Raw genomic sequence first — 13,981 nt, 5'->3', positions numbered from 1 at the left:
CTATGAAAAGGAAAAACATTAGAAAAAGACAAAAGTGGAAATAGGGTCTTATCTGGGTAACAAAATAAACAGAATTGCACAAAGTGCTCACATGATTTGGTTGTGTGCAAGCGACCACTTTTAGCGCTAAAAGAAGATGTCCACTACTTTTTATTATCCCCCCAATGTATTCACTTTGTGCCCATAAGGGTTTTTGTAATTACCTATAGTTGTCCTTCTTGCCAGTGAGCAGCGCTATCGCTGGCCGCTCACAGACATCACGTGTGTTCAGGCTGGCGTGGAGAGCGGTCACATCAATAATGTGACTGCTCTCCAAACAATAGGGATCGTTGTGGGACAGATATGGATTATCTTCCCGTCGGACAGGTGAGGAATATGGTGGTTTATTATTTTACAATAATAAATGGCAAATTGAGGGACGGGGAGTATTTATTTAAAATAAAGGGGTCTGTCTTTTTTTTTAATTAAAGGACTTTATTCTGGCTGTATATTTTTTTTACAATCTGACAATGGGTAAAACCTTTTCACTGCCGGTCACAGCTGGTTTGTGGGAACCATAGTGCTCTGACCGGCGGTAAAGAACTTAACGCCGATCAGAGCCGGTGTTTCTCGTGCTATCACACAGATGACAGCATGGGAAACACTGGATGTTCGGGCCCCCCATTCATTTGAATGGGGTCCGAGTACAAGTTCGGGTACTGTTCTTGTACCCGAACAAAACATTTTTTTTAATGTTCGGCCGAACCCGAACATCCACTGGTTCGCCCATCTCTACACAGGATAAGTTTTTGCAGTTGTTGCAAATTAGATGGGTCTGACTTGCTCTTCACAGCACATTTACCTCATCTCAGGATTAAGATCTGGGGACCGTGAATGCTGGGAAAACATGAAAAAAAATATCTCACTGTCATGATGAAGTAGTCCATGACTACACGACCATTGTGACATGGTGCATTGAACGTTGTTTTACCATTGGGTAAACATAGCTGTCATGAAGGCTTGACCTTGGTCTTCCACAATGGAAGTCCTAATGTCCAAACAATCATTCACAGCCAACAGACGTTCCAGAATGGACCAAGAAAACACCCCCCACACTTATTACACCTACCGAAATGTTGAAATCTGGCAGGAAGGGTTCATGATGCTTGTGCCAATTTCTGACCCTCCCATCAGCTTGGTGCATCAGAAATCTGGAATCATATGATCATTTTATATTTTGCACTGCTCAGTGCAATCCTTTGCCCAATTGAAATTTTCCTGTTTCTCTTAAGACATAAATGTAATTTGATCTGGCTGTTTGCTGCTATAGTCCATCTGTGATAAGGAAAGCTGGACGAGTGCATTCAGACACAGTCGTTGGACACCAGCGCTGTATTCAGCTGCAGTTGCATGACTGTACACCTGTTCAACAGAATGATATTTCCTTCAACGAGTCGTTCACATCCAAAGGAACCGCTTTGATTGGATGCTTTTCCTTCACAATATTATCAGTATACTCTTGACACGATAGCACATACAACCCCTGGTAAAAATTATGGAATCACCGGGCGCGGAGGATGTTCATTCAGTTGTTTAATGTTATTGAAAAAAAGCAGATCACAGACATGGCACAAAACTAAAGTCATTTCAAATGGCAACTTTAGGTCTTTAAGAAACACTAAAAGAAATCAAGATAAAAAATGTGGTACTCAGTAATTTTTTTCAGACCAAGCAGAGGGAAAAAATTATGGAATCACTCAATTCTGAGGAAAAAAATATGGAATCATGAAAAACAGACATACAAAAGAACACTCCAATACATCACTACAGTCATGGCCAAAAGTATTGAGAATGAGACAAATAGTAATTTTTCCAAAGTTTACTGCTTCATTTTTTGTAATGGCAATTTGCATATACTCCTGAATGTCAAAGAGTGATCAGCTTAACAGCAATTACTGTACTTGCAAAGTCAATATTTGCTCAGAAAATGAACTTTAACCCCCAAAACACATTTCAACATCATTGCAGTCCTGCCTTAAAAGGAGCAGCTAACATCGTTTTAGTGATTGATTCATTAACACAGGTGTGGGTGTTGATGAGGACAGGGCTGGCGATCAATCAGTCATGATTAAGTAAGAATGACATCACTGGACACTTTAAAAGGAGGCTGGTTCTTGGTATCATTGTTTCTCTTCAGTTAACCATGGTTATCTCTAAAGAAACACGTGCAGCCATCATTGCACTGCACAAAAATGGCCTAACAGGGAAGAGTATCGCAGCTACAAAGATTGCACCTCAGTCAACAATCTATCACATCATCAAGAACTTCAAGGAGAGAGCTTCCATTGTTGTCAAAAAGGCTCCAGGGCGCCCAAGAAAGACCAGCAAGCGCCAGGACCGTATCTTAAAACTGTTTCAGCTGCGGGATCGGACTACCAGCAGTGCCGAGCTTGCTCAGGAATGGCAGCAGGCTGGTGTGAGTGCTTCTGCACGCACTGTGAGGCGGAGACTCTTTGAGCAAGGGCTGGTTTCAAGGAGGGCAGCAAAGAAGCCACTTCTCTCCAGAAAAAAACATCAGGGACCGACTGATATTCTGCAAAAGGTACAGGGAGTGGACTGCTGAGGACTGGGGCAAAGTCATTTTCTCTGATGAATCCCCTTTTCGATTGTTTGGGACATCTGGAAAACAGCTTATTCGGAGCAGAAGAGGTGAGCGCTACCACCAGTCTTGTCTCATGCCAACTGAAAAGCATCCTGAAACCATTCATGTATGGGGTTGCTTCTCAGCCAAGGGAATCGGCTCACTCACAGTCTTGCCTAAAAACACAGCCATGAATAAAGAATGGTACCAGAATGTCCTCCAAGAGCAACTTCTCCCAACTGTTCAAGAGCAGTTTGGCGCCCAACAATGCCTTTTCCAGCATGATGGAGCACCTTGCCATAAAGCAAAGGTGATAACTAAATGGCTCATGGAACAAAACAGAGATTTTGGGTCCATGGCCTGGAAACTCCCCAGATCTTAATCCCATTGAGAACTTGTGGTCTATCATCAAGAGACGGGTGGACAAACAAAAACCAACAAATTCTGGCAAAATGCAAGCATTGATTATGCAAGAATGGACTGCTATCAGTCAGGATTTGGTCCAAAAGTTGATTGAGAGCATGCCAGGGAGAATTACAGAGGTCTTGAAGAAGAAGGGGCAACACTGCAAATATTGACTTGCTGCATTAACTCATTCTAACTGTCAATATAACCTATTGGTACTCATAATATGATTGCAATTATATTTCTGTATGTGATATAAACATCAGACAAACACTAATAAAAACCAGAGGCCAGCAGATCATGTGAAAATATAATTTTGGTGTCATTCTCAAAACTTTTGGCCATGACTGTAGTATTTTGTTCCACCACCTTTAATAACAGCTTGCAGTCTCTGAGGCATGGACTTAATGAGTGACAAACAGTACTCTTCATCAATCTGGCTGCAACTTTCTCTGATTGCTGTTGCCAGATCAGCTTTGCAGGTTGGAGCCTTGTCATGGACAATTTTATTCAACTTTCACCAAAGATTTTCAATTGGATTGAGATCCGGACTATTTGCAGGCCATGACATTGACCTTATGTGTCTTTCAAGGAATGTTTTCACAGTTTTTGCTCTATGGCAGGATGCATTATCATCTTGAAAAATGATGTCATCATCCCCAAACATCCTTTCAATTGATGGGATAAGAAAACTGTCCAAAATATCAATGTAAACTTGGGCATTTATTGAAGATGTAATGACAGCCATCTCCCCAATGCCTTTACATGACATGCAGCCCCATATCATCAATGACTGTGGAAATTTACATGTTCTCTTCATGCACTCATCTTTATAAATCTCATTGGAACTGCACCAAAAAAAAAAAGTTCCAGCATCATCACCTTGCCCAATGCAGATTCGCAATTCATCACTGAATATGACTTTCATCCAGTCATCCACAGTCCACGATTGCTTTTCCTTAGCCCATTGTAACCTTGTTTTTTTTCTGTTTAGGTGTTAATGATGGTTTATGTTCAGCTTTTCTGTATGTAAATCCCATTTCCTTTAGGCGGTTTCTTACAGTTCGGTCACAGACATTGACTCCAGTTTTCGCCCATTCGTTCCTCATTTGTTTTGTTGTGCATTTCCTGTTTCGGAGACATATTGCTTTAAATTTCCGGTCTTGACGCTTTGATGTCTTCCTTGTTCTACCAGTATGTTTGCCTTTAACAACTTTCCCATGTTGTTTGTATTTGCTCCAGATTTTAGACACAGCTGACTGTGAACAACCAACATCTTTTGCAACATTGCGTGATGATTTACTTTCTTTTAAGAGTTTGATAATCCTCTCCTTTGTTTCAATTGACATCTCTCGTGTTGGAGCCATGATTCATGTCAGTCCACTTGGTCCAACAGCTCTCCAAGGTGTGATCACTCCTTTTTAGATGCAGACTAACGAGCAGATCTAATTTCATGCAGGTGTTAGTTTTGGAAATGAAAATTTACAGGGTGATTCCATAATTTTTTCCTCAGGATTGAGTGATTCCATAATTTTTTCCCTCTGCTTGGTCTGAAAAAAATTACCCTTACTGAGTACCACATTTTTTATCTTGATTTATTTTAGTGTTTCTTAAAGCCCTAAAGTTGCCATTTGAAATGACTTTAGTTTTGTGCCATGTCTGTGATCTGCTTTTTTTCAACAACATTAAACAACTGAATGAACATCCACCGATCCTGGTGATTCCATAATTTTTGCCAGGGGTTGTATAAACCCTACAAGGTTAGAAGTTTTTTTAAATATTGGCCCTCGATAATCTGGCACCTATGTTTAATGCCTCATTTGAAGTCACTCAGAACAGTAGATTTTTCCATTCTAATGTGAATTCACACTTAAAAGTGAACCACAGAACTTCATTTCATGCTGCAGTCTGACATTATAGGTATAATGTCCATACAGGAAAGCTTCATCAAATGAACAGTATCTCTAATAAATTGGCCTTAATACTGGTGGATAAAACAAGGCTGAACACAAGACCTTCTCAGTCTTCTACACATCATAGGGAAGATTTTATGAAACCTTCTCTCCATCTACCTGATGATCCTGAAGAACATTGAGGTATTTTTCTGAACCATCTTTTGGAAGAAGAGGACGAGGACATCTCTCTGGTGTTGTCCTCTCACTGGATAGAACTGGAGGAAACACATACAAGGACAGAATTCATTCCTTATATACATAGAATTATAGGCCATATGTACAGTTGTGCTCAAAAGTTTACATACCCCGGCTGAATTTTTCCTTTCTTGGCCTTGTTTCAGAGAATATGAATGATAACAAAAAACTTTTTTTCTCCCCTCATGGTTATTGGTTGGGTGAAGTCATTTATTGTCAAACTACTGTGTTTTCTCTTTTTAAATCTTAATGACAACCAAAAACATCCAAATGACCCTGATCAAAAGTTCACATACCCTGGTGATTTTGGCCTGATAATGTGTCACCCTGGCCTGGATGCCACAAGTGTAATAAAGCTGTGTCTGAGAGCAAGGAGGATGTTCTCTAGTCAGGGGAACATTAGCATGCAATACCTCCTGTCTCAGGCCAGTAGGGGGAGCTGGCTGCCCCTATAAAAGCTGGAACTTGGGGCAGGGTTAGAGAGAACTGGACGACCTGTCTCAGGACTGAGACTTGTCCCAGAGCAGAGCAGGGACAGAAAGTTGTATTGCACCTAAGAGGAAGAGTGGCAGGAGGAGAGCCACAAGCCAGAGACAAGAGGCGAAGTGAGCCTGTCTTGGCAGATAAAGGACTTAATTTACCAGACTTTGGTGTCTGAGGCTGTGAGGATTCCACGTCCTGCAGCAGATAACCAGTCCGCAGCGGACTGTATGTTTCTTGGCCTAAGAAGCCTGGAGGCTCTGCCACAACAGAAGGGACCAGCAAAGCCGTACCAGGCCGGGAGCAGAAAGGAACCCACGTTGCAGGCCATACAGGCGAGAATACACGGAGAGCTAGGAACTGTGGGCTGTTACCCTATAAGGAGGAGATAGCCAGAAGGAGCGCAGAAAGCACGGTAGGCCTACACCCTCACCCTGACCAGGGCCAATTTCCCAATTGCTCTCAGACATCCAGGTCCCCTCCTAGCCGGGACTGTTTGTGGGTCAGTTTACCTGCTCTAGTAAAGACCCTGGACTGCAACCTGTTGTCTGTGTGCTCCTTGCTCCTCCAGCACTATCAGCATGGGACTCTCACCACCATCACTTCCACCATCCACTACACTGCCCTGGGGCTGCACTCTTCCCGTGGGGAGTCACACCACCTCAGCTGCATACACCATCAGCCCCAGCGGTCTGCCCTGCAGCGGCGGTTCCTAATGACCGCAAATCCACGGGTGGCGTAGTCGAACATTATCAACAGCACATAGCTGACTACCACTGGCCTGACCACCCTGAGCCACGGAACCGGGTTGCCACAACTACTCCCATCGTTTCCCTATTGCCCGGACCCGAGTGCCCCACGGCCCAGGGGGCGAGTCAGCTTTGGCGTAGTCGGCAGGATTGTGACCAACCTGCCACAAACGGGTATTGCGTGCCTGAAAGAGACTGTACACGTACCTGAAAAGAGGTTTCCCGCCATCCGGAGCTGTTTCCCGCCATTTCCAGCCATCTCCCGCCATCTTCCATCGGTTCCCGCCATCTTCAGCCGTTTTCCCGCCATTGGACGCCATCTTCAGGACGCCGCGCTGGAAGAAGAGGAGCGTGGACGTCCAAACCTCGCGAGAACCGAAGCTCCGCCCCACGCACCGACGCTGCGCAAGGTCCTGGAAGGAAGAGAGAGCGACGCTGACGTCACCAGGACGCAACGCAAGGTCCTCGTCCAGAGCAGCACCAGCGGAGCCGCGGCCTACAGAAGAAGATCGTCGGAAGGTAGGCCACGCTTAACTAGGGGGGGGAGGGAATGTCGGACACGGAGGTGCCCACTACCACCAACCCAGCTGCAGCAGCGGTGATGCCATTTTCCCTGCCCTACATCCCTGGAACGGCCTGGCTGCCTAAGTATTCAGGGGAGCCCCATGCCCTAACTGACTTTAAGGAAAGGCTGTACAGTTTGTTCCAAGTTTACCCCCTGACAGAGGAACAGAAGGTCAGCATACTAACAGGGCAGTTAACTGGCGCAGCCCAAAGGGAGGTAAAGTCATGGCCCACTGAGGAGAAAAGGACCGTGAAGGGTATTCTGGCCCGGCTGCGGGGTACCTTTGACACACGTACCTCCGCTGAAATTAAAATGAGGTTCTGTAAGCAGTGGGCACAGGATAGCATCAGAGACTATGCCCTAAATTTGCAGGAAGCCCTGAGGGCCATCCAACAAGCTGACCCAGGCAGCGTGCAGGCTACGGATAAGCTCCTAACAGAACAGTTCATAGAAGGTCTGCTGTCTAGCGCCCACAGGACCCAGCTGCGCCTCATGTTCTTTCAGAACCCTGATCTGACCTTTGCCCAATTCAAGGACAGGGCCATAAGGGTGCTCCGTGAACCCGCAACAAGAGGCGCTATAAACCCCCGGCGCCCTGCTCTCACCTACCACCAGGAGGCGGCGCCCTCCTCTATGGACTCCGTGGGGGCTGATGCACAGGCCCTGAATCAAGCCCCGTCGAAAGATCTGCACCATGAAGTCCAGGAGCTGACCAGAAGCGTCGCGGCGTTGACCAGGACCGTCCAGGCGTTACAAGTGGACCCGTCAAGACCCATCGAGCTGGCTTCAAGTCCGGAGGATGTCCCGTGGCGTCGACAGAGGAGGATCCTGTCATTCTGAGGGAGGCCCACAGACCGCTACGCAGAGGATGGACAGCCCATTTGCCGTCGAATCAACCAGCCCGGACACATTTCCAGGTACCGTAACTTAAACGGGTCCAACCTGGGGCAGAGGGCCGACCCCCAGGCATAAGATCACCAGGCCCTTATAATTGGCGTGATAAGTACGTTGGGGGGCGCCCGGTTTTACCCGTGGTGCTGGACGGTATCCCCATGAGCGCCTTGCTGGATACTGGGTCGCAAGTAACCACTATCCCTTATGTACTTTTTAAGCAGTATTGGACTGATGCTGATATCACACAGTATCCAGACAGTAACTTGAGCATCATCGCCAGTAATGGCTTGCCCGTGCCGCAGATGGGGTTCAAGGAGATGACCATTAAAATTGGTAAAGTTGAACTACCGGCACAGGGAGTAATTATTGTGGACATTGACCGTCGTGAAAGTCACCCTAAACTAACTGTGGGTACTAACGTGATTGAAAATTGTCTTTCAGAGGTAATTGTAATTCTACAACAGGTGGCGGTGAATGCTAGTTCCAGCCAACAGAGAGTCCTCAACAAGGAGATAAAAGCCCTGATGAGACGGCAGCAGGTAGAACTGTCTGGTGGTGAGATCGGTAGCGTAAGACTGAGTGACCCATTCCCCATTTCCATGCCTCCCAAAAGTGAAATGATGATCTGGTGTCGGACTGCAATCGGGTTGAGAGGTAGAGACTACCAAGCCATGGTAGAACCCGTGTAGTCAGACAGCAGGCCCACCATTTTGACAGCCCGGGGGATGGTTGATGTCCGCCATGGGAGGGTGCCCGTTCGCATTCTCAACATTGGGGAGAGAGAGGTACACTTACCCAGGTACGCTACACTTGCCAAACTATTTGTTGTCGAACACAAAGCCATCAGGGCCGTGGAGCCTTTGCCTCCATCTCCACAGGCGGAGGGTAATGGGTCCCAGAAACAAAAGGAGGACTGGTGCCAGAAACTCCATGTAGGTGCTGACTCCACTCCCCTGCACCAAAAACAAGGAGTCTACCGGGTGGTCCAGGAGTATGAGAGAATTTTTAGTAAGCACCCGCTAGACTTTGGCAGAGTAAAAGGGATAGAACACCATATCCTCACAGGGAGCCACCCACCAATAAAAGAGAGACACAGGCCTGTACCCCCTGCACATTATCAGAACGCCAAGGGTATGCTGCGGGAAATGAAAGAAGCCAGGGTCATTAGAGATAGCTGTAGCCCCTGGGCAGCCCCCCTGGTTCTGGTAAAAAAGAAAGACGGCACCATGAGAATGTGCGTGGACTATAGACAAATCAACCGTATCACTCACAAAGACGCATATCCGCTGCCTAGAATAGAGGAGTCTTTAGCCGCACTAAAATCAGCTAACTTCTTTTCTACTTTGGACCTTACTAGCGGGTACTGGCAGGTTCCTGTGGCAGAGGCTGACAAGGAGAAGACCGCCTTCACCACCCCGATGGGACTGAGTGAGTTCAACTGTATGCCCTTCGGGCTCTGCAACGCACCAGGGACCTTCCAGAGGCTGATGGAATGCTGTCTAGGGCACCGAAACTTCGAGACGGTCCTCCTTTACCTGGACGATGTGATCGTCTATTCGAAGACCTACGAGGACCATCTAAAGCACCTGGCCGAGGTGTTCGAAACCCTGGCAGGCTATGGCCTGAAGGTGAAACCATCGAAGTGTTACCTGCTGAAACCAAAGGTCCAGTACCTAGGGCACATGGTAAGTGCGGAAGGAGTAGCCCCCGACCCTGACAAGGTCACAGTAATCAAGAGCTGGCCCAGCCCCTCGAACATCAAAGAAGTAAGGCAGTTCCTCGGGTTGGTAGGCTACTACCGAAGGTTCATCCCCGGGTTCACTAAGATGGCAGCTCCTATGCGGGACCTCCTGATAGGACAGTCTAAGTCAAGAAGTCAAAAGCGACCCTTCAAGTGGGATCAACCGGAAGAGGAGTCCTTCCGCCAGTTGAAGATGGCCCTCACGGGGGATGAGATCCTGGCCTACCCTGATTATGGCCAGCCTTTTATCCTTCACACAGACGCCAGTAATGTGGGACTGGGAGCCGTACTGTCCCAAAACCAACAGGGCAGAGAAAGGGTGATCCCGTACGCCAGCCGGAAGCTGTGGCCCACCGAGAGGAACCCGGAGAATTACAGCTCCTTCAAGCTAGAATTCTTGGCGGTGGTGTGGGCCGTAAAGGAACGCTTCAAGCATTACCTGGCCTTCGCAAAGTTCACCGTGTACACGGACAACAACCCGTTGACACACCTGGACAATGCGAGACTGGGTACCCTGGAACAGCGGTGGATGGCCCGTCTCTCCAACTATGACTTCGTGATCAAGTACCGGGCAGGCAAAACCAATGCCAACGCGGACGCCCTTTCAAGGATGCCTCACTTACCTGAAGGTGACGAAGACCCAGAAGAGCTGGAGGAGGTAGAACTCCTCGCGTTTCACCGGTATGGAGCCGCTCAATACTCCCACCGCGTGAAGGAGGAGGATCTAACAACCGTGATGATCGATCCCCTACCTCACCCACAGCTGGGCCGAGACCCAAGATAGTGACCCTGCCATCCGCCTAGTGAAAGATCTCCTGACCCAGGAAGATGCCCGCATGGATCCGGATGCTCCAGAGGAAGCCAAGCAGCTATGGAAAGAGAAGAGCAAGCTGTTCCTCTACGAAGGCAAGCTGTGCAGAAGGATTGTCAACCAGCGGACGCACGAGCTGACCTGGCAAGTCGTGGTCCCAAGGCGGGATGCAGCTATGGTCCTGGGGGCTTACCATGACAGAGCGGGGCACTTCGGTTGGAAGAAACTGGAGTTGCTGCTAAGAGGAAGGTTCTTTTGGGTCGGCATGAGAGGGGCTGTAGAGAAGTGGTGCAGAGACTGTGGCCCTTGTCACCTAAGGAGGAAGGACCGTGCCAGCCAGAAGACACCCTTGAGGCCCATCGTCATCACGCAGCCTCTTGAGCTGGTAGCTCTAGACCACGTCAAGTTGGCTCCAAGCCGGTCAGGGTACATCTACGCCCTGACAATCGTGGACCACTATTCCCGTTTTCTAGTGGTGGTCCCGGTAAAGGACTTGACAGCCCAAACAGCGGCCAGAGCCTTCCAGCAATACTTCTGCCGTCCACACGGGTATCCGGAACAGGTCCTGACAGACCAGGGTCCAGCGTTCGAGGCTGAAATCTTCCAAGAGTTCTGCAACCTCTATGGCTGTAAGAAGATTCGGACAACGCCTTACCATCCACAAACCAACGGGATGTGTGAGAAAATGAACAATATAGTCATTGATCTCCTGAAGACGTTGCCCCTGGAGGAAAGCAGCCTGTGGCTAGAAAAACTGCCGCCCTCTGATAGACTTATACAATCATATCCCGGTGAACGCTACCAACTGCACCCCGGCTTACCTGATGCAAGCCAGACCAGGTAAGCTGCCCGTAGACCTGGAGATGGGAGTCCTAACACCTGAGGACACCTCCCCGCATGCGGACTGGGATACGGAAAGGCAACTGCAGTACAAGAAGGTACAGGAGAGTGTGGAGAAGAGCCTGGCCCAGGTGAGAGAAAGGCAAGAAAGACTCTTCAACCAACACGCCCCTGCTGGTCCCCTAGAACCTGGTGAGCAGGTCCTGAAGCGGAAGAGAAGGCTACATAAGTTGGACGACCAGTGGGAAAGGGAACCCTACACCGTACTGCAGTCTGATCACGACAACCCGAAGGTGTGCGTGATCACCAAGGACAGAGGAGAAACCACTAGTACCGTCTCCAGGGACCACCTCAAAAGATGCCCCGAGCAACTCCGTAGTGCAGAAGAGGATCAAAATGACCTTGAACCCGCAGAGGACAAGGAAGAAATGATCAGCACCATTCTCGGAGAGTTCCCTCAGTCCTGGACTCGGATAAACGATGCCATAGTGGTAACCGTCCTGCATTTCCTGCAACCGACTGCGCAACAACCTGCACCAGAGCCGGAAGGTGAAGAAGAGCAAGCAGCTCCAGAGGTAGAAGAGCCTGTACCAGCAGCCCAGGAGAATCAACCCTCTGCTGACAGTAAGCCTGCCATGCCTGCGGTAAGCCAAAGGACCCGCAGACAGCTGCCTGCCCTACCTGTACACCCAGCTGGTAGCTGTACTCCTAACGCTAGTGGGGAAAGCCAGGTCGGTCCACCACCAGACAGTGGGTTAAGGAGGTCAACCAGGAGCACAAAGGGGCAGATACCCGCTAGCTGGAGAATATAGGGTGCACTAAAATTGTAAATAACCCTGTTACCAAATGTTGAATTGTTTGCAAAGTTACATGCATGTTTGGTAATTCTGTGTTTCAGTTTCTTGCAGTTACCGTAAGGACTCAAAGGTTATGGACTTTTTATAACCGGGACCTTGTATGGACTGCGTTCGGAGCCTAACCGAGGAATGAACTAAGACTGTAAAGGACTTGGGGTAGGACAGACCCCCACCTGGTTAAGGCTCCCCGTTCTATTGGTGATATGGACACCCGGTCACAGACCACACTGTGACCTTAAGAACTCAACCTGTGCGTCGTTTGTCTACTCGTGTTTTATGGTTATGCATATTGTTCTTGTTTCTTGTTTAGTCCCGGAGTACTAAATTTTACTGGGGGGGAATGTGTCACCCTGGCCTGGATGCCACAAGTGTAATAAAGCTGTGTCTGAGAGCAAGGGGGAGGTTCTCTAGTCAGGGGAACATTAGCATGTAATACCTCCTGTCTCAGGCCAGTAGGGGGAGCTGGCTGCCCCTATAAAAGCTGGAACTGGGGGCAGGGTTAGGGAGAACTGGACGACCTGTCTCAGGACTGAGACTTGTCCCAGAGCAGAGCAGGGACAGAAAGTTGTATTGCACCTAAGAGGAAGAGTGGCAGGAGGAGAGCCACAAGCCAGAGACAAGAGGCGAAGTGAGCCTGTCTTGGCAGATAAAGGACTTAATTTACCAGACTTTGGTGTCTGAGGCTGTGAGGATTCCACGTCCTGCAGCAGATAACCAGTTTCTTGGCCTAAGAAGCCTGGAGGCTCTGCCACAACAGAAGGGACCAGAAAAGCCGTACCAGGCCGGGAGCAGAAAGGAACCCACGTTGCAGGCCATACAGGCGAGAATACACGGAGAGCTAGGAACTGTGGGCTGTTACCCTATAAGGAGGAGATAGCCAGAAGGAGCGCAGAAAGCACGGTAGGCCTACACCCTCACCCTGACCAGGGCCAATTTCCCAATTGCTCTCAGACATCCAGGTCCCCTCCTAGCCGGGACTGTTTGTGGGGTCAGTTTACCTGCTCTAGTAAAGACCCTGGACTGCAACCTGTTGTCTGTGTGCTCCTTGCTCCTCCAGCACTATCAGCACTGGGAATCTCACCACCATCACTCCCACCATCCACTACACTGTCCCTGGGGCTGCACTCTTCCCGTGGGGAGTCACACCACCTCAGCTGCATACACCATCAGCCCCAGCGGTCTGCCCTGCAGCGGCAGTTCCTAATGACCGCAAATCCACGGGTGGCATAGTCTGACATTATCAACAGCACATAGCAGACTACCACTGGCCTGACCACCCTGAGCCACGGAACCGGGTTGCCACAACTACTCCCATCGTCTCCCCATCGTGCCCCACGGCCCAGGGGGCGAGTCAATAACATGCACAGAATTTGACACAAATGGGTTTGAATGGCTACTAAAGGTAACATCCTCACCTGTGACCTGTTTGATTGTAATCAGTGTGTGTGCATAAAAGCTGAATGAGTTTCTGGGATCCAGACAGACTCTTGCATCTTTCATCCAGCCACTGACGTTTCTGGATTGTGAGTCATGGGAAAAGCAAAAGAATTGTCAATGGATCTACGGGAAAAGGTAGTTGAACTGTATAACACAGGAAAGGGATACAAAAAAATATCCAAGGAATTGATAATGCCAGTCAGCAGCGTTCAAACTGTGATTAACAAATGGAAAATCAGGGGTTCTGTAAAAACTAAACCACGGTCAGGTAGACCAACAAAAATTTCGGCCACAACTGCCAGGAAAATTGTTCAGGATGCAAAGAAAAACTCACAAATAACATCAGCTGAAATTCAGGACTCTCTGAAAACTAGTGGTTTCAAGATGCACCATAAGGAGGCACTTAAAAAACAATGGGCTGCAAACTCGAGT

At 48.4% G+C, this 13,981-nt stretch overlaps 1 protein-coding gene across 3 annotated transcripts in view; it reads right to left on the bottom strand.

The window, feature by feature from the left end:
• LOC141272095 (uncharacterized) overlaps window positions 1–13,981 on the bottom strand; it is a 71,682-nt gene that overhangs the window by 20,285 nt on the left and 37,416 nt on the right. For all 3 annotated transcript variants that reach the window (XM_073682405.1, XM_073682407.1, XM_073682406.1), the window contains exon 5: window positions 5,098–5,195. In XM_073682405.1, coding sequence (XP_073538506.1) covers window positions 5,098–5,195 — 98 coding nt within the window. The remainder of the gene's footprint in view (window positions 1–5,097; window positions 5,196–13,981) is intronic.

This window comes from Phyllobates terribilis, unplaced genomic scaffold, assembly GCF_046119375.1.
Source record: "Phyllobates terribilis strain yellow unplaced genomic scaffold, ASM4611937v1 Scaffold_5__5_contigs__length_657084704, whole genome shotgun sequence".
NCBI classification, from domain to species: domain Eukaryota; kingdom Metazoa; phylum Chordata; class Amphibia; order Anura; family Dendrobatidae; genus Phyllobates; species Phyllobates terribilis.
The sequence above is the reverse complement of the archived record's forward strand: the minus strand, read 5'-3'. Positions and strand labels throughout refer to the sequence as shown.